This window comes from Coregonus lavaretus (assembly GCF_964263955.1).
Source record: "Coregonus lavaretus genome assembly, contig: HAP1_SCAFFOLD_171, whole genome shotgun sequence".
NCBI classification, from domain to species: Eukaryota; Metazoa; Chordata; class Actinopteri; order Salmoniformes; family Salmonidae; genus Coregonus; species Coregonus lavaretus.
In genome coordinates this window covers 588093-613706 of record NW_028160460.1, presented here as the reverse complement: position 1 = coordinate 613706, position 25614 = coordinate 588093, and the positions used below count along the sequence as shown (strand labels likewise).

General features: G+C 42.5%; 2 protein-coding genes across 2 annotated transcripts; both read right to left on the bottom strand.

Moving 5' to 3' along the window:
- Nucleotides 1-1497: 1497 nt before the first annotated feature.
- LOC311121815 (GTPase IMAP family member 8-like) lies at nucleotides 1498-11240 on the bottom strand. Its single transcript, XM_084196259.1, has 7 exons — nucleotides 11152-11240; nucleotides 10374-10454; nucleotides 9405-10181; nucleotides 8700-8702; nucleotides 6136-6225; nucleotides 4865-4954; nucleotides 1498-4239 (listed from the first exon to the last, which is right to left on the bottom strand). Exons 2-7 carry the CDS (start codon nucleotides 10450-10452, stop codon nucleotides 3353-3355), a joined length of 1926 nt encoding a protein of 641 aa, XP_084052385.1. The 5' UTR covers nucleotides 10453-10454; nucleotides 11152-11240; the 3' UTR covers nucleotides 1498-3352.
- A 6685-nt stretch (nucleotides 11241-17925) lies between these two features.
- Nucleotides 17926-21211, bottom strand: LOC311121814 (GTPase IMAP family member 7-like; the record flags this gene model as incomplete). The annotated part of the gene is made up of 3 exons (XM_084196258.1): nucleotides 17926-18590; nucleotides 20700-20735; nucleotides 21193-21211. Coding segments are annotated over 3 exons (720 nt in total), but the record flags the coding sequence as incomplete, so codon positions are not given.
- Between the last annotated feature and the right edge of the window lie 4403 nt (nucleotides 21212-25614).

Below are 25614 nucleotides of genomic sequence, written 5' to 3'. Positions count from 1 at the left end.
TACAACCTCCTTCCTCCCGTAACCTGGCGTCCTCCTCTGCCAATCCGCTGGGCCGCTCTGCCGCGGTCTCCTGCTGGCCCGTCGTCCACGGCGTTAGCCCCCCCCTAAAAAATTTCGGGGCGTCTCTCCTACCCGTGGACCAGGTCTCCATGTCCCTCGCCAGCCGTTCGCCCTTCTGCCACAAGGTCAAGCCCTTCTCTTCCTCACTCGGCTTGACCCAGTCGAGGAGGCGAAGGAGATCTGTTAGGGATCTCCCTGGCGATGGCTCCTGGACACGCTGCTTGGTCACATCTTGGTGGGATTTTCTGTCACGATCGTCTAATGAGGAGGACCAATGCGCAGCGTTGAAGGTGAACATATTATATTTATTAAACGATCACACGATCAAAACAATAAACAACGATGCGTGACGTCTATGGTTACAACACGAACAAAATCCCACAACCCCGAATGAAAAACAGACAGTTTAAATATGGCTCCCAATCAGAGACAACCAACGAACAGCTGACACTCGTGGCCTCTGATTGGGAGTCACTAAGGCAAACATAGAAAACAACAAACCAGAACCCCCAACATAGAAACACACCACATAGAACAAACACACCCTGGCTCAACAACTAGAGTCCCATAGCCAGGGTGTGACACCCAATGGTGCCTTGAATACAAAATGTTCTCCCAAACAGGAAGAAAAACGAATATTACAAGAAGAATAAAAACAACCTCAACAACTAAAACTACAATCAATCAAAACAACTGCAATCCGCCTCCCGAGTGGCGCAGCGGTCTAAGGCATTTTATCGCAGTGCTAGAGGCGTCACTACAGACACAGGTTCAATCCCGGGCTGTATCACAACCGGCCGTGATCGGGAGTACCATAGGGCGGCGCACAATTGGCCCAGCGTTGTCCAAGTTAGGGGAGGGTTTAGCCGGGGGGGGGGGGGGGGGGGCTTTACTTGGCTCATCGCGCTCTATCGACTCCTTGTAGCGGGCCGGGCGCCTGCAGGCTGACCTTTGTCATCAGTTGAACGGTGTTTCCTCCGACATGTTCGTGCGGCTGGCTTCCGGGTTATGCGGCGGTTGTTAAGAAGCGTGGTTTGGCGGGTCATGTTTTGGAGGAAGCATGACTCGACCTTCGCCTCCCGAGCCCGTTGGGGAGTTGCAGCGATAAGACAAGATTGAAATTGGGGAGAAAAAGGGAGTAAAAAAACTACAAACTAAAAAAACTACTGCAATCCTCAATGAATTCATTCAACACCAGAGTCCTAACCTACCCTAGAGGCACCAGGGAATCAAGGAAGTTTGTCGGTTATTCCAACAATGGGGGGCACTAACACTAAAGGAGGATTTACCTAAATTGGTCGAGACCAGAGGAACCTCAGGAGCTAACTAATCTTACGAGCGGCTTTGATAGCTCATTCTTTCATACGTTAGCAACGAAGTTAGGTAAGTTGGAAGCTTGTGTAGTAGAGCTTTGTAAACAAAAAGGGAGTAATGAAGTGATCTATGGGACTTTAATGTGGACCAGCCAACCTTTTAATACAGGATGCAGTGGTGAGTATTAAAACTGTCACCTGTGATAAAGCGAAGGGCGCTATGGTAGACAGCATCCAAAGGTCAACAGTTGGAGCAATGGCATACATAACAGTGATGTCTGCATACAGATGACTAATACAAGTTTTAACAGATAGACCAATATTATTTATATTAATAGTAAAGAGAACAGGTCCCAGTACCAAGAAACTAGACTTGACACCATCAGAAATAACACATTGAGTCCTGTCTGACAGATAATTCTCAAACCACTGCCTGATTCAGGCCTATTTCAGTCAACCTTTGAATGAGTGTGATGGTCAATAGTGTCCAAGGCCTTGGAAAGGCAGCACAATAATTATTCTGATCTAAGCAATTGAACACATGTAAAACAAGCATAGCAGCTGAAACTGTGTTATGTCCAGGTCTAAAACCGGATCGGTGCACATTAAGAATAGAGTGAGAAGTTTAAAAAGTTCTTAGCTGACAGTTGGCCAGGGATTCTAAACTTTGGAAAGGCAAGATCATTTGCAAATTGGACGGTAGTTATCTAAGTCAGAAGGATCTCCTCCTTTATGTGTCGCTTTCCAGACCTTCGGGATAAACAATTGTAAAGTTAAAATATATCAATGGTTCTGTGATAAGTGAAAGTAAGAAGGGATTATGTGAATCAGCCTCTATGGATTTGTTTTACTTTTTTACCATCTTTAGCAAAGTACTTAGTACATCATAGACATCAAATGGTTGGAATGAAAATAAAGTATGCGAGTCTGTTAGTGCATTATTATCTACAAGGTGAGGTGACTAGAGGACTCTCTCCAGTAGAATGATATGCATTTTCAGAGATTATCCTTTCAAATATTTGGCCAGCTGAAGCAAAATGGTTTTTCAAAGTACCACAAATTAAATTTTTCTCTAGTATGGGACCAGGGGCTGTCAAAACCTGCTGGGACAACAAGGGGGTGGAGTTGTTTAAAATGTTTTACCACTTTCCAGAAGTTAGCATGTATAGCATGTATATTATAGAGATCAGTCCTTTCGGGAGCCCAGATAATTTATTTATAAATCCCATCATTGGATAGTTTGGTAGTTGGGTTTCCCAAGGGACTTCATAGGCCAACATAGCTAACCTAAATTGTAAATATAAAAAAAAGGGTTGCCTGGTAATGTGTATGTATCTTTCAAATCTCTGAATGTCCTCAAACCATTACTGACCACATCGGCAAGGGTACGGCTTCCACATTTGGACCATTGGGGGGATGCAAATGACCGCCCTCCACATAGCAATGCATAATACCCAACATCTGATCTGAGGGTGGCTTTTGACCTTTATTTTTTCTTAATCATTGTTGGGAAAAAATGTGATCCAGATCAGATGTTGGGTACTATATTTATTGAATAGTATATGAATCCTATCAATTAAAAGGGACAATTTGGGCGCAATAAATTAGCAAAATTTCTCAGAGATCAAATTATATTTATATTACATAACAAAATAATTCAATAATTCATCACCACGGCCAGACCCATGGGGCGGCGCGCAATTGGCCCAGCGTCGTCCAGGGTTGGGGAGGGAATGGCCGGCAGGGATGTAGCTCAGTAGATAGAGCATGGCGTTTGCAACGCCTGGGTTGTGGGTTCGTTTCCCACAGGGGGTATGAAAAATAAAAAATAAAAATAAAAAATAATACAAAAATGAAAAAATAATGTATGCACTAACTGTAAGTCACTCTGGATAAGAGCGTCTGCTAAATGACTAAAATGTAAATGTAAAATGTAAATCTTAATTTCTAAACAATCTGAGATGGTGGATGTGGAAATCTTACTCCTTCTTCTCTTTTGAGGAGGAACCTGATTTGAAATAGGTTCCCATGCATTCATAACCTTTCCAAGCGGCTGCTGCAGCCCCTGCTGCTAACGACAACGGAGAGCCGTACACGGCTCCCAACCCCAATGCAGCCGTACTGACAAGCGCTGACCACTTGCATTCAGTCAATTTATCTTCTCTTCTTCTGCTTTCTTCCTCCTCCTGTCTCCTCTCTCTCTCTCTCTTCTCCTCTTCCTGTCTCCTCCTCTCCTTTTCCTCGTTGATCTTCCTCTGGGCCTCCTGGTACATCTCGTTGGTGTAGTGTTGTCCTCCATTCCTCTTCACCATCTCCTCTATCTTCTTCAGCAGCTCTGGGACCTGAGTGTTGTCTCTTCTCTTGTCATTATTTAGGGAGTGATATCTGCCTCCACAGATATTGATGAGTTTCCGTAGCTCTTTGCTCTTAGCCAGAAACTCCTCCACTGATTGGCCCTTCAGTTGATCTCCATGTGTGAACAGCAAGATGGTGTACATTGAGGCTTCTTCTCCAAAGTTCTCCTGGATCCACTTCACAGTGTTCTGCTCCTCCTCTGTGAACCTCCCCAGTCTGATCACCAGCAGGAAGGCGTGAGGTCCTGGGACTGACATTTCTATACACCTGACTATTTCACTTGTCATCTCTTCTTTAGACATTGCTGTGTCATAGAGCCCCGGGGTGTCAATGACATCAATCTTCCTCCCATCCACCATTCCACTCTGTTTTTCACTCCGTGCAGTCACAGACACTGGAGAAGCCTCCACGTTAAACACTACACTCCCCAGGATTGTGTTTCCTGTTGCACTCTTCCCTGCTCCAGTCTTTCCCAGCAGAACTATCCTCAGGTCCGAGGGCTGGCCTGAAACTGTGGAAACAGACAAGAAATGCTTGATTTGATAGTGGGTGTCTTGATAAAAGGCTACTGAAAACTCTGTGTATTTCCATGCATATATGTATGTGTGTGTGTGTGTCTGTATGTGTGTCTGTGTCTTTCCTGGTTGAGGGTTGACAAGACATGAACTGCTTTTCTTCAAGTAAAATAATCAAATAACATTCAGCTCATACACCCATATATATCCCACAGTACATGCCACCAGGGGTCTCTTCACAGTCCCCAAGTCCATAAAAAAAAAAAAAGATTAAACAACTTGTCATGGAATGGCGGGAACTGTGAAGGGACACAAACACAAACACACTCATATTTTTTTATTGTATTGTATTATTATTATTATTATTATTATTATTATTATCATTATTATTATATATATTTATGTATTTATTTGTGTGACTGTCCTTGTCCATCAGTGTTGTGTTATTTGTCATGTTTTGTGTTTTTTGTTGACCCCAGGAAGAATATCTGCTGCCTCTGCAAAAGCTAATGGGATACAAACAAACAAGTGTGTAGTGTGTGTGTGTGAGTGTGTATTGTGTGTAGTGTGTGTGTGTGTGTGTGTGTGTGTGTGTGTGTGTGTGTGTGTGTGTGTGTGTACCTTGGCATTGACCAGTGAAGTCTTGCAGACAGAGTATCAACAGGAACAGAATCTTCAGAATCCTTCCTCTTCCTTGAGCCATTACTACTACTGCAGCCAATCAAAAGCATGGAAACAGATGATGACCTCGTTACAAAATACAAAGTCCACATTTCTTCGGTGACTCATCCGAGAGTGTTTGGCAAAGTTCCAACGTTTACAGATGAGGATGAATTAAATTATATATTTTTCTCAGCTATTTGACTTTCAAACAATAAAAACAATAAAACTATAAACTATAAAAAGAGTAATGATATATGGTATAACTGTCGATAAACACAGTACATTCCATAACAACGTAGCCTATATCAGGTGGACATATTTTACTTATATGCATATCAAATGACGATCTAAACATGGTTATTATTCTACCGTTGCCTGGCTGCTACGTGTCAAGACCAGATAAACCAGTTAGAGGTTGTGTTACCATTAACATCACAGCTACTGTGTAAACAGACAGGAAAAGTTCAAACAATAATTAAGTGGAATCAGTATAACTGAAACCAGTGCTTAATATCTCAGAACACAAAGGGTGCGTTACTCTGCTCAGACGTTGCTGACGCCAGATCTTACAACGCCTGGATAGGTATTTTACATATCAGCTAACCACATCATGTGTTTTAGCAATCTGTCAGTCAACCAATGGTTGACGCATGCAACGTCTAAGCGGTGGAGCGCGACCTTAGTCAGTACTGACAGAAACCTGCAGGTGTGTCCCTCACAGCAACAACCTGCAATAAGATGGTTGTTGACCCAAGATCGGCCCCCTTGAACAAGATACAGTATACTACACTAAACAAGGTAAATGTTTCAGGTAAAAGTCAAACCATGTTTCTCCTTTCACTGTTCTACAATAATAAAACGTGTATAAATACAAACATACTGTACAGCATAATGTGGTCCTCTGTAGCTCAATTAGTAGAGCATGGCGCTTGTAACGCCAGGGTAGTGGGTTCAATCCCCGGGACCACCCATATGTAAAAATGTATGCGCACTTGACTGAAAGTCGCTTTGGATAAAAGCGTCTGCTAAATGGCATATTATAATGTGATTGTTAACAGCTACATATTTTGATGATAAGTGATGTAATCATATGATTATTTATGCATAAATGTTAACAGACCTGGTATCAATAACATGTCTACTTTATATTGTGCGACAGTTATTCAAATACTGTAGAGTAGATTGTTGTACAAAATGTAATTAGTAAGGAAGTTAAGTTGAATACTCACTTTTAGTGTGGTTGCACAGATCTGTTAATTGTTGTTCCATGTTGTCACTGAGAGAGCTGAAGAAGCGCCCAATGTGCTGCGCCTTACATTCTGTTAAGTTTCATATTCCCAGCATCTAGTCATTTCAAGCCAATGAGAGAGTGTTGCTAGGCAAACATTATTCTACTTAGGATAGGCAGAGTCTGAATTCTGATTGGGTGTCGCTGTTTCACCTTACATTCTGTTAAGTTTCATTTTCCCAGTATCTAGACATTTCAAGCCAATGAGAGAGTGTTGCTAGGCAAACATTATTCTACTTAGGATAGGCAGAGTCTGAATTCTGATTGGGTGTCGCTGTTTAACCTTGGCTGCTTGCCAGAATCAGAAGCTAGGCCACATCTATGGGTAAAATGAAATGTGTTGGACACATAGACATCTCCTTCTGGGGGGGATAAAGGTTAAAAATGAAATAACAAATAAAACTACATTTTCAAATGTAGCTATATACTGTAGTTGTAACTTTATAGTTGCCTAGCCTGGTCCCAGATCTGTTTGTGCTCTTTCCAACTCCATAGAGTACCACAGTATGAGTCATAATACCCATAGAACCTAGCTGTCAAACAGGGAAATGGTTCCAATCGTTTTTCCACCATTTTAATTTAGAAAACATTACTTTACTTGACACCCAGCATCATAATACATTATGACACGGTCATAACCATGTCATAATATGTCATAACAGCTGACATACCTTGTCATAACCTGTCATAATATGGTCATAACACTGTCATTACATATATGTAGACCTGTTGTGACATATCTTGCATTATTTTATGGCTGATTATGACACCTACAAAAGAGTCAAAACCCACAAAACCTACTACGGTAGTTATTTTATGGCTGGTTATGACACCTACATAAGAAAAAAAGAGTATATACATGAAATGTAAAACAAGATCAATTCATTTAATTATAGTCTTGTTGACAATATGGAAAAATCATACAACACTGGATACAACTGTCACCGTTTCATTTATCTAAAACACTTTTATGAAGACTACTTAAGGATGGCTAACTGCTAAATTATATTTTTATAGATTATTATTATTGTTATTATAGAATTATTCAAGACACAATCAAAGTAGAAATGTAGAAATGTCTTGCTCAACTAGGCTTCCTGCATAATGGCGGGCGGCCGCCAGCAGGCTCAACAGAATCTCCGTCCACAACTAGGGGAGGATCCTGCCGGGAGGATCAGCCCCCAAAGATATTCAGAATTATGAGTGTTTTGCTTCAGAATCTCTATATAAAAACTTGGTAACTTCCTGTGGTATCCTGCTCTCTCTGAAATCTAAATCATACAAGTCTGCATGCTGTTGTTTCAGACCTGGGTCTCTGTCTTTCGTTCACACAGGATGGAACAGCTATACAGATACTTTACTTGCCTGATACACCACCTGCATGATACACCGCCTGCATGATACACCGCCTGCATGATACACCGCCTGGGTCTTCTACCTCTCTCCACCTTTCCTCCATTTTCTCTGTGTTTATTGTAAGTGTATAAACAAATATTTTTGAAGTAATCTTTGTGATAAGCTAATGTATCTTGGCAAAAACTGTATGTAAAATAGAAAATGGAACATGTTCATATTTTGTGATATTTTCACTAGGTTCAATGTAAGTAAAAAAGGCAATTGGCAAGATAATTTTAGTCATCAATCTATAACGTGCCTTGGATTGAAACCAGCCAGTATGTCTATAGAGTGTCATCATTCACCGTGATTGTCCTACTAAAGGCTCCACCACTACAGCCTTTCTTAAACTAGTTTGTGCCAGGGACCAGCAAGGCCTTCTTCCTCTGGGGACCACTTCGGTAATAAATGATTGACAATCACTTTTTCTTCTTATTTATTCCCAATAGTTTATCCTCTAGAACTGGGGACAAGCTGTGATGCCCCGTAAACATCGTGACGTATTTTATTACGCCATAAGTTTTGCCCCGCTACTGAACCGACAAGCGTAGTGTTTGTAATGCAAGATAGAAATCGCATTTATTTTTGGGAGATTGACAAAATATGACATGTTTTGTATAGTTACTTTTTCTTTAACTTGTTTCTCTAACTTTATAGCAAGTCAAGTTATCTTGCTGTGCAGAGTAGCTAGCTAGCTAAAGGCTAGGTTGAAGAAACCACTGTAGATAGAGACCTCAACCTAATAATTATTATAATAAACAAACGTCATTACCATCACAATCAATTTAAACGGGAGGCAACAGGCATATAATATCATTGACTTAGCAGCCAATGTGTATTATTTAACATTACTATTAAAATAGTACTTACTTATAGGAATGGGTAATTGTTTACAAGTTGCTAGCTATCCCATAAAGCCATCACATGAAAACCACATATGTGACTCGTTTCAGGAAACTAGGCGTATGTCGCGGGTCACTTCACAGGAGAGCCATTTGAACGTAAACCTTTTTTTTACATCTTTTTTTTTATTATCAAAATGTGTTTTTGGGCAGAAATGCCTTCTGGAACATGTGAACTTTCATGTGCCTTAATAACAAACTTGTATGCCATCTGTAAATACGAATAAAATTTAAAATTACGAGGCAAGTTGGTTTAGTCAAAGAAAAAGACAGCAACCTTCCCGCTAGCCATGATTGGCTGAGATAATGAGTGGGCTGGACATGCCAAGATATGAGTTCGGATTGGTCTGCCATATTTCAGCTGCTCAGTATGTGTAGGTAATCCTGTCTAATGCAGCTTTTTTTTTTTACGTATCACGTAGTAAAACTGCGGAAGTGTTGCTCTCCACACTTTCTAGAGGACTGAGTTTTGAAATCAGTGGAAGTAATGGGAACAAGGCTTGAGTCTATTCATTATGCAGCCACTGCTTTCCCTGGCGTCAATCAGATTGTGAAGGGAAGTAATCCTTGAATTTGAGAAGATGTGATCCCATCTATTTATGCATGTGATCCATATCCACATCACCCTGGTCATGTGATCCATATCCACATCACCCTGGTCATGTGATCCATATCCACATCACCCTGGTCATGTGATCCATATCCACACCACCCTCGCCATGTGATCCATGTCCACATCACTACCATTTAATACTATATATCCCCACTAAATACATACACTACCATTGCATAGCATATATAGCATATTTATAACATTGCAAATGGTTTTGAAATAACTGTTATATCATTCAGTAAATACCGTTGCCATACGCAGTGAAACGTTAAGACCAACTGAACGCACCCCTGGTATTTTAAACGCCTAGCATCTCCTTAGTGCATTCAAACCCTTGGCTGAGGCCTGCAGTTATACCTGCTGCCACCAATACTGGTGACGCATAAAACATCCCTAGTCCTGTCGTAGCTAGACTGCCGTACGCTGCCAGTTTACAGTAAAACATAATCTCCTCTCTGATCTTTCTCTGAGTCTCTTCATAGTCAGCGCTGGTGTAGTGTTTCCCTCCATTGTACTCCACCATCTCCTCAATCTTCTCCAGCAGCTCTGTAACCTGAGTGATGTCTCTTCTCTTGTCATTGATTAGGGAGTGATATCTGCCCCCACAGCTGGTGACAAGCCGCCGTAGCTCTGGGCTCTGTTTTAGAAACTCCTCCACTGATTTCCCCTCCAGTTGATCTCCATGAGTGAACAGTAAAATGGTGTACATTGAGGCATCTTCTCCAAAGTTCTCCTGGATCCACTTCAGAGTGTTCCTCTCCTCCTCTGTGAACCTCCCCAGTCTGATCACCAGCAGGAAGGCATGAGGTCCTGGGACTGACATATAGATGGCCTTTTCTATTTCACCTTTCATCTCTGCTTTAGACATTGTTGTGTCATAGAGCCCCGGGGTGTCGATGACATCAATCTTCGTCCCATCCACCACTCCACTCTGTTTCTCACACTGTGCAGTCACAGACACTGGAGAAGCCTCCACTTTAAACACCTTTTTACCCAGGATGGTGTTTCCTGTTGCACTCTTCCCTGATCCAGTCTTCCCTACCATAACTATCCTGAGGTCAGAGGACTGGCCTGAATCTGTGAAAACAGACAAGTAGTGCTTGAGTTGATAGCGAGTGTCTTGATACAAGGCTACTGAAAACTGTGTGTGTGTGTGTGTGTGTGTGTTTGTCTCTGTGTGTGTGTGTGTGTGTGTGTGTGTGTGTGTGTGTGTGTGTGTGTGTGTGTGTGTGTGTGTGTGTGTGTGTGTGTGTGTGTGTGTGTGTGTACCTTGGCATTGACCAGTAAAGGATTGCAGACAGAGTGTCAACAAGAACAAAGTCCTCCGAGTCGTCCCTCTTCGTTCCATCTCTGTTACAATGGCCAATCAAAAACATGGAAACAGACGATGACCTCATTACAAATAAACAAAGTCCACGTCTTTTTGGCCGAGTTCCAATTTTTGCAAATGAGGATCAATTAAACTGGAATTTCTTCTCAGCTATTTGACTTTCAAACAATCTAAACTATAAAGAGAGTAATGCTATGTGGTATAACTGTAGCGGTAACAATCCTAGATGTGTGGGGACTGTATCTCGTGGAAGGTATGAATAGATTCATCAAAATAAATTTTTTAATGAAAATATGTCAATCATTATTTGAATATGTTAGTAACACATTGTATAAAAGTAATAATGCCCTCGAAGCCGGTGTTTAGAGGATATATTGGCACCGTGGTACAACATCTAACAACACCCGTGACAATAACACCGGCTTGTCAGGCATTATCAGTTTATTATATATTTTTTCTCAGCAATTTGTCTTTCAAAAAATCTAAACTATAAAAATAGTAATGATATGTGGTATAACTGTCGATAAACACAGTACAGGTCAACATAATGTACCCATAAGATGTATCAAAATCTAATTACATTCTAAGCATGGTTATTTATGCATGAAGGTCAACATACCTGGTATCAATTAAATGTTTACTTAATGTTGTGCTATAGTTGTTAAACTGTAGATTGTTGTACATTTAATTAGTAAGGCAGTTAAGTTGAATACTCACTTTTAGTGCAGTTGTACTGATCTGTTAATTGTTGTCCCCTGTTGTGACTGTGAGAGCCTATATTCAGAGTTAGGTTTTGTTTTCCATGTAACTAGTCATTTATAGCCAATGAAAGAGTGTTGCTAGGCAAAAATAATTCAATTCAGGACAGGCAGAGGCTTAATTCTTATTGGGTGTTGCTGTAATCAACCTCCTCCTGACAAATTAACTTTGGCTGTCTGCCCAGAATCAGAAGGTAGGCCACATCTCTGAGTAAAATGAAATGTGTCTGACACCTTTAGGGGAAAAGGTATATGATTGTTGTTGTTTTTTCAGCATTTTAAAATGTAACTATGTATTTGCCTAGCCTGGTCGCAGATCTGTTTGTGCTCTTTCCAACTCCATTGATCACTATCAAGCCATGACAATGAGTGACAATGAGTTGGAATGATAGCACAAACAGACTGACACTCAGGGTGTTAGTTGCCTAGGTCTTCTAATGTAAGCATTGTACATCATTTAATTAGTAAAGTAGTGAAGTTGAATACTCACCATTAGTGTAGTTGCAAGAATCTGTTAATTGTTGTCGCCTGCTGAGAGGTGAAGCTATTAGCTGGACCTTACAGGTAACTGCCAAATGAAAGGAAACACCAGCATAATGGGTCTTAATAGGGCGTTGGGCCACCACGAGACGCCAGAACTGAGTCAATGCGCCTTGCCATAGATTCTACAACTGTCACATCTATTAGAGGGATGTGACACCATTCTTCCACTAGAAGACACCACCTTCAGGGGAAAAAGGTTGAATAAAATAAAAATGCATTTTGAAATGTAAGTATATAGTTGCCTAGCCTGGTCCCAGATATGTTTGTACTCTTTTCCAACTATTGCTCAGTGGCACCCTCAGCAGGGTCTGAAAGAAACGCTCAGGCATTTATTTTACTCCAGCTGCGTTAGGGTAGCTCAGTCTCCACCAGTGGATATCAACCAGGGCTCTGTCCCTGCAGTAGGCCTCCACCAGTGGATATCAACCAGGGCTCTGTCCCTGCAGTAGGCCTCCACCAGTGGATATCAACCAGGGCTCTGTCCCTGCAGTAGGCCTCCACCAGTGGATATCAACCAGGGCTCTGTCCCTGCAGTAGGCCTCCACCAGTGGATATCAACCAGGGCTCTAACCCTGCAGTAGGCCTCCACCAGTGGATATCAACCAGGGCTCTGTCCCTGCAGTAGGCCTCCACCAGTGGATATCAACCAGGGCTCTAACCCTGCAGTAGGCCTCCACCAGTGGATATCAACCAGGGCTCTGTCCCTGCAGTAGGCCTCCACCAGTGGATATCAACCAGGGCTCTGTCCCTGCCGTAGGCCTCCACCAGGGCTGATAGGACCCCTGGGGGTACTTTCCAAAGGGGGTAAAAAAAGGTTGAGCAACACTGGCCTTCTCATCTAGTGTTGTGTTCAAGGTCACCACTAGAGGGACCCATCAGACCAGAGAGTGTTGTGTTTAAGGTCACCACTAGAGGGACCCATCATACCAGAGTGTGTTGTGTTCAAGGTCACCACTAGAGGGACCAGCGGACCAGAGTGTGTTGTGTTCAAGGTCACCACTAGAGGGACCAGCGGACCAGAGTGTGTTGTGTTCAAGGTCACCACTAGAGGGACTCATCAGACCAGAGTGTGTTGTGTTCAAGGTCACCACTAGAGGGACCCATCAGACCAGAGTGTGTTGTGTTCAAGGTCACCACTAGAGGGACTCATCAGACCAGAGTGTGTTGTGTTCAAGGTCACCACTAGAGGGACCCATCAGACCAGAGTGTGTTGTGTTCAAGGTCACCACTAGAGGGACCCATCAGACCAGAGTGTGTTGTGTTCAAGGTCACCACTAGAGGGACTCATCAGACCAGAGTGTGTTGTGTTCAAGGTCACCACTAGAGGGACCCATCAGACCAGAGTGTGTTGTGTTCAAGGTCACCACTAGAGGGACCCATCAGACCAGAGTGTGTTGTGTTCAAGGTCACCACTAGAGGGACTCATCAGACCAGAGTGTGTTGTGTTCAAGGTCACCACTAGAGGGACCCATCAGACCAGAGTGTGTTGTGTTCAAGGTCACCACTAGAGGGACTCATCAGACCAGAGTGTGTTGTGTTCAAGGTCACCACTAGAGGGACCCATCAGACCAGAGAATGTTGTGTTCAATGTCACCACTAGAGGGACCCATCAGACCAGAGTGTGTTGTGTTCAAGGTCACCACTAGAGGGACCAGCGGACCAGAGTGTGTTGTGTTCAAGGTCACCACTAGAGGGACCAGCGGACCAGAGTGTGTTGTGTTCAAGGTCACCACTAGAGGGACTCATCAGACCAGAGTGTGTTGTGTTCAAGGTCACCACTAGAGGGACCCATCAGACCAGAGTGTGTTGTGTTCAAGGTCACCACTAGAGGGACTCATCAGACCAGAGTGTGTTGTGTTCAAGGTCACCACTAGAGGGACCCATCAGACCAGAGAATGTTGTGCTCAATGTCACCACTAGAGGGACCCATCAGACCAGAGTGTGTTGTGTTCAAGGTCACCACTAGAGGGACCAGCGGAACAGAGTGTGTTGTGTTCAAGGTCACCACTAGAGGGACCCATCATACCAGAGTGTGTTGTGTTCAAGGTCACCACTAGAGGGACCAGCGGACCAGAGTGTGTTGTGTTCAAGGTCACCAATAGAGGGACCAGCGGACCAAATAGGGAAAAAGAGCCAAAGAACATTGCTGAGTTCAGTTGTTATAAAGTATTTATTACAAACTCCTCACAATAGCTTGCATATATTTTAGTACATATTTTTGTTGATTCTTCATCCGAATATTAATCTTTAGTTGCATTCCCCTCCCTATCAGAAGTCATTGGCAGTGGATACAATCAGTGAAATACATCCTGCTGCCAAACCTAATGATATCGTTACTGATGTTTTCGGCAACTCAACTGGTGACACAAGCACTGCTGTTCCAGCGATTAAAAAACAAGTTCCTGCCTTTGCTATGGATCTCCCTAACATTCTCCAACTGTTTGTTCTTAGGCTCTCTGAGCTTCCTGGTACTGTACATCTCACTGGTGTAGTACTGTCCTCCATCATTACATTTACATTTTAGTCATTTAGCAGACGCTCTTATCCAGAGCAACTTACAGTTAGTGAGTGCATACATTTTCTTACTGGCCCCCCGTGGGAAACGAACCCACAACCCTGGCGTTGCAAGCGCCATGCTCTACCAACTGAGCTACAGAGGATCCATCTCCTCTATCATCTCACTGGTGTAGTCCTGTCCTCCATTCCCCTCCACCATCTCCTCTATCATCTCACTGGTGTAGTACTGTCCTCCATTCCCCTCCACCATCTCCTCTATGATCTCACTGGTGTAGTCCTGTCCTCCATTCCCCTCCACCATCTCCTCTATCATCTCACTGGTGTAGTACTGTCCTCCATTCCCCTCCACCATCTCCTCTATGATCTCACTGGTGTAGTCCTGTCCTCCATTCCCCTCCACCATCTCCTCTATCATCTCACTGGTGTAGTACTGTCCTCCATTCCCCTCCACCATCTCCTCTATGATCTCACTGGTGTAGTACTGTCCTCCATTCCCCTCCACCATCTCCTCTATCATCTCACTGGTGTAGTACTGTCCTCCATTCCCCTCCACCATCTCCTCTATGATCTCACTGGTGTAGTACTGTCCTCCATTCCCCTCCACCATCTCCTCTATCACCTCACTGGTGTAGTACTGTCCTCCATTCCCCTCCACCATCTCCTCTATCATCTCACTGGTGTAGTCCTGTCCTCCATTCCCCTCCACCATCTCCTCTATCATCTCACTGGTGCAGTACTGTCCTCCATTCCCCTCCACCATCTCCTCTATCATCTCAATGGTGTAGTACTGTCCTCCATTCCCCTCCACCATCTCCTCTATCATCTCACTGGTGTAGTACTGTCCTCCATTCCCCTCCACCATCTCCTCTATCATCTCACTGGTGCAGTACTGTCCTCCATTCCCCTCCACCATCTCCTCTATCATCTCACTGGTGTAGTACTGTCCTCCATTCCCCATACACCATCTCCTCTATCATCTCACTGGTGTAGTACTGTCCTCCATTCCACTCCACCATCTCCTCTGTCTTCCTCAGCAGCTCTGTGACCTGAGAGTGGTCTTTCCAATGCAAGGCGTTGGTTTTGGTTCACATTTTCTTTTATAATTGTGAGAAATTAAGAGAAATTCTAGAATAGTATATTTTGAGGCTTCTTCTCCAAAGTTCTCCTGGATCCACTTCACAGTGTTCCTCTCCTCCTCTGTGGACCTCGTCAGTCTGATGACCAGCTGGAACGTGTCCTGGCTTGTCTATACATCTATCTCACTCTTCATCACCTTTTCAGCGAGTGTTGTGTCAAAGAGACCAGGGTCCGGTTTCCCAAAAGGCTCCGTTCATCGTTAGAACCTTCGTAGGAGCATCGTTAAATCTCTGAGCTGTTTCCCAAAACCATCGTTACTAAAGTTGAAAACTCTTGAAAACACTCGTTATTGACCGACTGCCTCAGACCACTCGTAGGACAGCTAAGTACGTCATTGGATGCTTTTTTTTAGCCCTTCCTCATCACTTTATAGACAGAAAATCTCTGCTAAACACAAAATCAAGATGTTTATCTGTGTTTCTGAGACTGCCTATAACTTCAGAACAAATATGACAGTGACGACAAATACAAAGTTTCCCATTTATTGCATAACAAGCGAAGGATATAAAGATGCTTCCAATTAAAACAGAGGTGTTCCATCTCTGCAGATGATCTGTCTATCTGGTCTAAATCACTGATATAGGTCCCCTCCACCCTCTGAGGATATGTAGAAAGAAGAAACCTGGATTCACTAAATACTTTTTAGAGTTGCCTTGGAGTACAGGTAAATTTGGCTTGTACACAGTCATATGATACATGGTATAGAAAAGTACAATCTGAGGTGAGTACACGGGGAACTATATCTCTACAGATGATCTGTCTCTCTGGTCTAAATCACTGATACAGGTCCCCTCCACCCTCTGATGGTATGGATAACTAATCATTATGTCTCCAGAGAAACCTAGAGTCAAATAAAGGTCCTATTTCTCAAATTACTATAGGCAGAATTATGTGTTTTGGTTTGAACTTGAATTTTTAAAATTCCACATTGATACAGAAACACTAAACAATGATTTAGATTTGTTAAGAACAAGTTGAAGTACAAACTCATGAAAAATGTGAAGAATTGAATAAATCACGTTTGGGCTATGATCACAAATATACCTCTGGAATTAATAATAATATAATAATATGCCATTTAGCAGACGCTTTTATCCAAAGCGACTTACAGTCATGCGTGCATACATTTTTTTTTTTTTGTGTATGGGTGGTCCCGGGGATCAAACCCACTACCTTGGCGTTACAAGCGCCGTGCTCTACCAGCTGAGCTACAGAGAATTCAAATGACCCCAGTCGGTATCTTGAGGCTGTAGCTCTGCCACCGTCCTCTGTGGTTGCCATGTACTGAGAAACAGATATCTCTAGCTTAAACAGGAAGATGTTTATGGGGATTTTGCATTCTTATGCTAAATAGATAATACAAAATAAATGTGTGAAGCTTGAATTCAATATGCATCCATTCCCCCTGTCACAAAGGGATTTATAGCTGATTTAAGATGAAATCGTCAACCCTGTTACGGTCAACCCTGTTACAGTCAACCCTGTTACGGTCAGCCCTGAACGGTCAACCCTGTCACGGTCAACCCTGTTACGGTCAACCCAGTTACGGTCAACCCTGTTACTTTATTTGGCACTTAATAGGCACTTTGAATGTTAAAATTAGGTTAAAATTTCAAGTTACACTTCTCAAAAGGGACCAAATTGGTAGAACTACCCAGTTACAGTTTGAAGTCATCAAGATTTAATTAATGAATTAATTGACAAATGTAAAATACATACAAAGTTGCCTTACAATACATATATAAAAATTCATACAGGATTAAAAACACAATAGTCTACTGACATATTTCCATATTTCCATATTTCCATATTTCCATATTTCCATATTTCCATATTTCCATATTTCCATGTACATTAGAAGTTGACCTCTTTAACCCTTTTTGAATCACAAATGGATTAATTAAATAATACAAAAAAGTTTGATCTGATTGTATTCTTTTTAATCACCTGCTGTATACATGTTATTATTGATCACTTAATGTGTTTATTAATTCATCGAGGACCATAATGCTCAACATTAATATTGTAAGTATTCTACTAGCTTCTGAATACAGTAGCTAATTTCCATCTGTGGTACTACTGCTTTTTACTGTCTCCTCTTCTTTACCAAAATAGCAATAGCTGCTATACCAGATACAGCTCCCCCAACCAACAGAACTGGTCCTGCTATCACGGCCACTGCTGCTCCAGCAGCAACAAGTACTGTAGTCCCAGCTACTACTGCCCCAGCAGCTGCTGCTGAAGTTAAACCTATCGCAATATTTTCTCTTTGCTGTCTCCTCCTTTCTTCCTCCTGTATCTCCTCCTCCTCCGTTCTCCTCCTCTCCTCCTCCTCCTCCTCCCTTCTCCTCCTCTCCTCTTCCTCCCTTCTCCTCCTCTCCTCCTCCTCCCTTCTCCTCTCTTCCTCCTCCCTTCTCCTCCTCTCTTCCTCCTCCCTCCTCCTCTCCTCCTCCTCCCTTCTCCTCCTCTCCTCCTCCTCCCTTCTCCTCCTTTCCTCCTCCCTTCTCCTCATCTCCTCCTCCTCCCTTCTCCTCCTCTCTTTCTCCATCTCCTGTTTTTTTCTCTCCTCCTCCTCTCTCAGTTTCCTCTGAACCACCTGGTACATCTCATTGGTGAAGTGCTCTCCTCCATTCATCTCCACCATCTCTTCTATCTTCCTCAGCAGCTGAGTGACCTGAACACGATCATCCCTCTGATCATTATTGAGACAATGGTACCTTCCCCAACAACTTTGGATCAGTTCCTGAAGTGCAACACAAGGATTTAGACACTCTTCAACTGTTTTCCCCTTCAACTGATCTTTACCAGTGAACAGAATGATGGTGTACTTTGAGGCTTCTTCTCCAAAGTTCTCCTGGATCCACTTCACAGTGTTCCTCTCCTCCTCTGTGAATCTCACCCCCAGTCTGATCACCAGCAGGAAGGCATGAGGTCCTGGGACTGACATATAGAAGGCCTTTTCTATTTCACTTTTCATCTCTGCTTTAGACATTGTTGTGTCATAGAGCCCCGGGGTGTCGATTACATCAATCTTCCTCCCACCCACCACTCCACTCTGTTTCTCACACTGTGCAGTTACAGACTCAAAAGCGACCTCTGCTGTAAAGGCATCTTTCCACAGGATGGTGTTGCCTGTTGAACTCTTCCCTGCTCCAGTCTTCCCCACCAGAACTATCCTCAGATCAGCCGGCTGCTCTGAATCTGTGGAAATACAAACTGTAATGCAGTTTCATCATTATCACTTACTAAAGTCATTCAATTAGATTCACAGGGACCATATTCAGCTTACAGCAACAGTGAAGCCTAGCTATTGCATCACTAGTTTTATTTATCCAATACAACTGTTATCTTTCCTGCATGGCTGTCATTCTCAACGGGATAGGGTGATGCAACACCTATTGGTGTGGATCTTTCACCTAGGTATACTCCATCGGCAGAACCTATAATGAAAATGTTTGTCCTAGTATCTTTGCAACATTGATTCAAGGATTACATAGTTTACTCTGAACCATGTATTATTTATGAGAGAATAAGGGGATCTGGATTTCTGTACATTGGTTGGCTTGGTGATGCTGTGCATACAGTGGGGAAAAAAAGTATTTAGTCAGCCACCAATTGTGCAAGTTCTCCCACTTAAAAAGATGAGAGAGGCCAGTAATTTTCATCATAGGTACACGTCAACTATGACAGACAAAATGAGAAAAAAAAATCCAGAAAATCACATTGTAGGATTTTTTATGAATTTATTTGCAAATTATGGTGGAAAATAAGTATTTGGTCAATAACAAAAGTTTCTCAATACTTTGTTATATACCCTTTGTTGGCAATGACACAGGTCAAACGTTTTCTGTAAGTCTTCACAAGGTTTTCACACACTGTTGCTGGTATTTTGGCCCATTCCTCCATGCAGATCTCCTCTAGAGCAGTGATGTTTTGGGGCTGTCGCTGGGCAACACGGACTTTCAAATCCCTCCAAAGATTTTCTATGGGGTTGAGATCTGGAGACTGGCTAGGCCACTCCAGGACCTTGAAATGCTTCTTACGAAGCCACTCCTTCGTTGCCCGGGCGGTGTGTTTGGGATCATTGTCATGCTGAAAGACCCAGCCACGTTTCATCTTCAATGCCCTTGCTGATGGAAGGAGGTTTTCACTCAAAATCTCACGATACATGGCCCCATTCATTCTTTCCTTTACACGGATCAGTCGTCCTGGTCCCTTTGCAGAAAAACAGCCCCAAAGCATGATGTTTCCACCCCCATGCTTCACAGTAGGTATGGTGTTCTTTGGATGCAACTCAGCATTCTTTGTCCTCCAAACACGACGAGTTGAGTTTTTACCAAAATGTTATATTTTGGATTCATCTGACCATATGACATTCTCCCAATCCTCTTCTGGATCATCCAAATGCACTCTAGCAAACTTCAGACGGGCCTGGACATGTACTGGCTTAAGCAGGGGGACACGTCTGGCACTGCAGGATTTGAGTCCCTGGCGGCGTAGTATGTTACTGATGGTAGGCTTTGTTACTTTGGTCCCAGCTCTCTGCAGGTCATTCACCAGGTCCCCCCGTGTGGTTCTGGGATTTTTGCTCACCGTTCTTGTGATCATTTTGACCCCACGGGGTGAGATCTTGCGTGGAGCCCCAGGTCGAGGGAGATTATCAGTGGTCTTTTATGTCTTCCATTTCCTAATAATTGCTCCCACAGTTGATTTCTTCAAACCAAGCTGCTTACCTATTGCAGATTCAGTCTTCCCAGCCTGGTGCAGGTCTACAATTTTGTTTCTGGTGTCCTTTGACAGCTCTTTGGTCTTGGCCATAGTGGAGTTTGGAGTGTGACTGTTTGAGGTTGTGGACAGGTGTCTTTTATACTGATAACAAGTTCAAACAGGTGCCATTAATACAGGTAACGAGTGGAGGACAGAGGAGCCTCTTAAAGAAGAAGTTACAGGTCTGTGAGAGCCAGAAATCTTGCTTGTTTGTAGGTGACCAAATACTTATTTTCCACCATCATTTGCAAATAAATTCATAAAAAATCCTACAATGTGATTTTCTGGAGAAAAAAATGTCTCAATTTGTCTGTCATAGTTGACGTGTACCTATGATGAAAATTACAGGCCTCTCTCATCTTTTTAAGTGGGAGAACTTGCACAATTGGTGGCTGACTAAATACTTTTTTCCCCCCACTGTATGTATACTGTATGCTCTAGTATAAAAAAGGTTATCCATTCGCTGTTTGACAACACAGGGAATTGGGGTTTATTCATTCTCTGACCATCTGTCTGACCATAAAGGAATCGAGCCATACTCACCGAAGTCTGATGTCTCTTCCTCCTTTAGTAGAGGAGCTGTAGCAGACATAAAACAATACATGTCAGGTTCAGAGACGCCTCCTGACAGCTGTTCAGTTGTTCTTATATAATGGAACTTTTCTAAATGTTTTCGTAAATCACATCATATGTTATATGTTATAAAGCTGTTATTAAGTACTCACTATGCTTATCTGCCATACTGTTTTTTTTTCTATCTCACGTTTGAGGACTGACGTTCATCCCACGAAAGGTAATTCAGCTCTCTTCTCCGCCTCACAGATGTCCAGGTGAAGCTGAATGCTTCAGTCTCTTGCCTTTAAGAAGGAGGATTGTGTTGTGGGAGGAACACGTGGGTTTCTTCCCAAATGGCACCCTATTCCCTTTATAGTGCACTAGGGCCCTGGTCAAAAGTAGTGCACAATAAAGGGAATATGATGCCATTTGTGACACGTCCCTCCTGAGCCGATGTCTATCCTTCTTTCACTTTAGATACCTATCTTGTCTTTTACCATCGCTGCATGGAATGAAGTTTGCTGTTGTTTTGACGCCATCAACATGTCTAAGCATGTTTCCTAACAGGGAAAGAGAAACTGTAGATACCTGACATGATTATAACAGATTAAAACAGTCCCATAAGCTCAATAGCATGGTGACTATAATATTATATTTGTCCCATTCCACACTTGAAGTGTGTACTTGTGGGATTTGTGTGTACTTGTGGGATTTGGAATGTGTTTGTTGCATATCCCAACTCCCCCTAAGACACCTGCAGAGAGTGGGGTCATAGCCATGGTCAGCCATTTTTCTGGCTTTCCTGAAGGAATTGGGTTTAGTGCCTTGGAGCAGAATGTTCTGTTTTCTCTTTTCCAAACTGGTTGAATGGCTTTATTTACCCTGTAGGCACCTGCAACTTACCACAGGTGAGATAAATTGCACATTAAACGAGAATCACTTGCCTCCAACCAAATTAATTTGAATTCTGAATATTTCAGTCCAGGTCATTTATTGACTTTGAAGTGAAAAATCTCTATTTGAGTTTAGATAGTTTTTTTTTGTGGTCCTGTGCAGTTGTTAATCAAACAAATACATGTGTGAATACCGAAAGGTTTTTTCAATTTCAACTTATTTAGCAAAGATTTTGAATCGTGCAAGGGTGCCAATATTAATGACAGCAACTGTAATTGCACTGTTATTATGATTTTGTTACAGAAGTAGCAAGAACTCCAATCATTCCAATCATTCACCCTGATGGTCCTACTAAAGGATCCACTAGTACATCTCTTACTGCAGATTGTGCTCTGTAGCTGACATGAGCAAGAGGAACTTAAGAATGTTTTTTTTCTTTTTTTTTCATCTTCATCATCATCATCATCATCAGACTTTTTCATATATTTTTACTGAAAGCCTGAAGCATCATGGTCCCAGATCTGTCTGTGCTCTTTCCAACTCCGTTTCTCACTATCAAGCCATGACAATGAGTGACAATGAGTTGGAATGATAGCACAAACAGACTGACACTCAGGGTATTAGTTGCCTAGGTCTTCTAATGTAATTGTTTTATTCATAAAAATCTAATCTAATCACATTTTATTTGTACAACTGGTGTAGATTTTACCGTGAAATGCTTGCTTACAAGCATTTCCCGACGATGCAGAGTTTTAAAATAATAATAAAATAAAATACACAAGAATGGGACTATATACAGGAGGTACCAGTACCAGATCACTGTGGAGCTATATACAGGGAGTACCAGTACCAGATCACTGTGCAGCTATATACAGGGAGTACCAGTACCAGATCACTGTGGAGCTATATACAGGGAGTACCAGTACCAGATCACTGGGAGCTATATACAGGGAGTACCAGTACCAGATCACTGTGGAGCTATATACAGGGAGTACCAGTACCAGATCACTGTGGAGCTATATACAGGGAGTACCAGTACCAGATCACTGGGAGCTATATACAGGGAGTACCAGTACCAGATCACTGTGGAGCTATATACAGGGAGTACCAGTACCAGATCACTGGGAGCTATATACAGGGAGTACCAGTACCAGATCACTGTGGAGCTATATACAGGGAGTACCAGTACCAGATCACTGTGGAGCTATATACAGGGAGTACCAGTACCAGATCACTGTGGAGCTATATACAGAGAGTACCAGTACCAGATCAATATGGAGCTAAATACAGGGAGTACCAGTACCAGATCACTCTGCAGCTATATACAGGGACAGTGGTGGAAAAAGTACCCAATTGTCATACTTGAGTAAGTAAAGATACGTTAATAGAAAATGACTCAAGTAAAAGTGAAAGTCACCCAGTAAAATGCTACTTGAGTAAAAGTCTAAAAGTATTTGTTTTTAAATATACTTAAGTATCAAAAGTCAATGTAATTGATCAAATGTACTTAAGTATCAAAAGTAAAAGTATAAATCATTTCAAATTCCTTATATTAAGCAAACCAGACGGCACCATTTTCTTGTTTTTTAAATTTACGGATAGCCAGGGGCACACTCCAATACTCAGACATAATTTACAAACGAAGCATTGTGTGTCCTGTGGGTATCTCTCCTCTATATCTATCCTCTCTCCATCTCTCCTCTCTTAGTGTGTCCTGTGGGTATCTCTACCCTCTATTTATATCCTCTCCATCCATCCTCTCTTAGTGTGTCCTGTGGGTATCTCTACCCTCTATATCTATCCTCTCTCCATCTGTCCTCTCTTAGTGTGTCCTGTGGGTATCTCTACCCTCTATATCCATCCTCTCCATCTCTCCTCTCTTAGTGTGTCCTGTGGATATCTCTCCTCTATATCCATCCTCTCCATCTCTCCTCTCTTAGTGTGTCCTGTGGGTATCTCTCCTCTATATCCATCCTCTCCATCTGTCCTCTCTTAGTGTGTCCTGTGGGTATCTCTCCTCTATATCCATCCTCTCCATCTCTCCTCTCTTAGTGTGTCCTGTGGGTATCTCTCCTCTATATCCATCCTCTCCATCTCTCTTATTTCAGTTCGAATCTCTTCACTGCCCCTGTGAACCACTGCCCTGATTGCAATGTTGAGTAACATACACCTACCTTACTTTCACGCTCAACACCTGGCCTTGCTTGCCAGCAAGGCTTTTGCCCACACACACACACATGCACACATGCAGAAACACACACACACACTCACACAGACTCATACAAACACACACACTCACAAAGAAAGTGCTGTGTCCCAGATCAGGGTTAGGTTCCCTCTAAATGGTAGTCTGTCAGAATCAGAGACATGAGGATCAGAGACATGAGGGTCAGAGACATGAGGGTCATAGACATGAGGATCAGAGACATGAGGGTCAGAGACATGAGGGTCAGAGACATGAGGATCAGAGACATGAGGATCAGAGACATGAGGATCAGAGACATGAGGATCAGAGACATGAGGGTCAGAGACATGAGGGTCAGAGACATGAGGATCAGAGACATGAGGGTCAGAGCTATGGGGTCAGAGACATGAGGATTAGAGACATGAGGGTCAGAGACATGAGGATCAGAGACATGAGGGTCAGAGACATGAGGGTCAGAGACATGAGGATCAGAGACATGAGGGTCAGAGACATGAGGATCAGAGACATGAGGGTCAGAGACATGAGGATCAGAGACATGAGGGTCAGAGCTATGGGGTCAGAGACATGAGGATCAGAGACATGAGGATCAGAGACATGAGGGTCAGAGCTATGGGGTCAGAGACATGAGGATTAGAGACATGAGGGTCAGAGACATGAGGATCAGAGCTATGGGGTCAGAGAGGGCGAAGGTATTGAGAGGGCAGAGATATTACAGTGAATATAGCATACATTTACTGTTGCGTATGTCCACATAGGCAAAGTGAAAGTTGAAAAAGTATCTTACTCTGAGCTAACATTGCCCCTCCCCCCTCTTCCTCTCGAAAGTATCACGAAGACAAACAGGAAGCTCAATGAGTCACAAGGTTGTGCTAACCACCGTAGTGCTGAAATAAACAACAACATCAGTCACAACAACAAAAAATTTGGGATACAACGTAAGCTCAATAAACTATGTAGAATGTGGGCTAGTTGTCTAGTTGTCTATATCATGAATGTAGGCTAGTTGTCTAGTTGTCTATATCATGAATGTGGGCTAGTTGTCTAGTTGTCTATATCATGAATGTGGGCTAGTTGTCTAGTTGTCTATATCATGAATGTGGGCTAGTTGTCTAGTTGTCTATATCATGAATGTAGGCTAGGTGTCCTTAATTTTCTATGTCACAAATGTATTTTTCCACTGTGCTGTGATGTTTCACAAAAGTTCTGAACCTTTCTATTCTCATAGTTTCTACAGATTGTAAATTAAAGGCAACATTTTTTGCTAAGAGTATTATTATATTATTGATCGATTGACTATGACTTTTCAAATCACCCAGAAGTGCTATTTGCAGAGTAAATTTTCAGCCATTCCTGAACCTGCGACCAAATACAAGCCACATATGGGCAGTACCAAAACAAGTGATCTAATGATTCTGTCTCTTCGGAGAGCAAAATATGCAGAGCTGGAATGGTTGTATCCCCCATATATATAACACTCTACTGGTTGCAAGAATTGTGTATAATCGTTTAAATTTAAAACCTCTTTGAATCCGGCGTTGTTTTGTGTATCAGTTCATAAACCATGTACCATGGAATGTGCCATGGAATCGGTACATCGAAAATCTCCTCACACCTATTTTGCAACCTGTATGGCGCAGCTGTCAATTTTCTGGTCCTTAAAATAAAAACAATGTTTTTTTTGTCTTTAATGCAGGGCCGACAGACAAGCAGCCATTGATTCTTAAAGAATACTTAAGGCCTAATGAGCTTAGTTCAACTGTTGTACACCATCAGATTCCAAAATGTAGTTGTAAACCAGTGGTC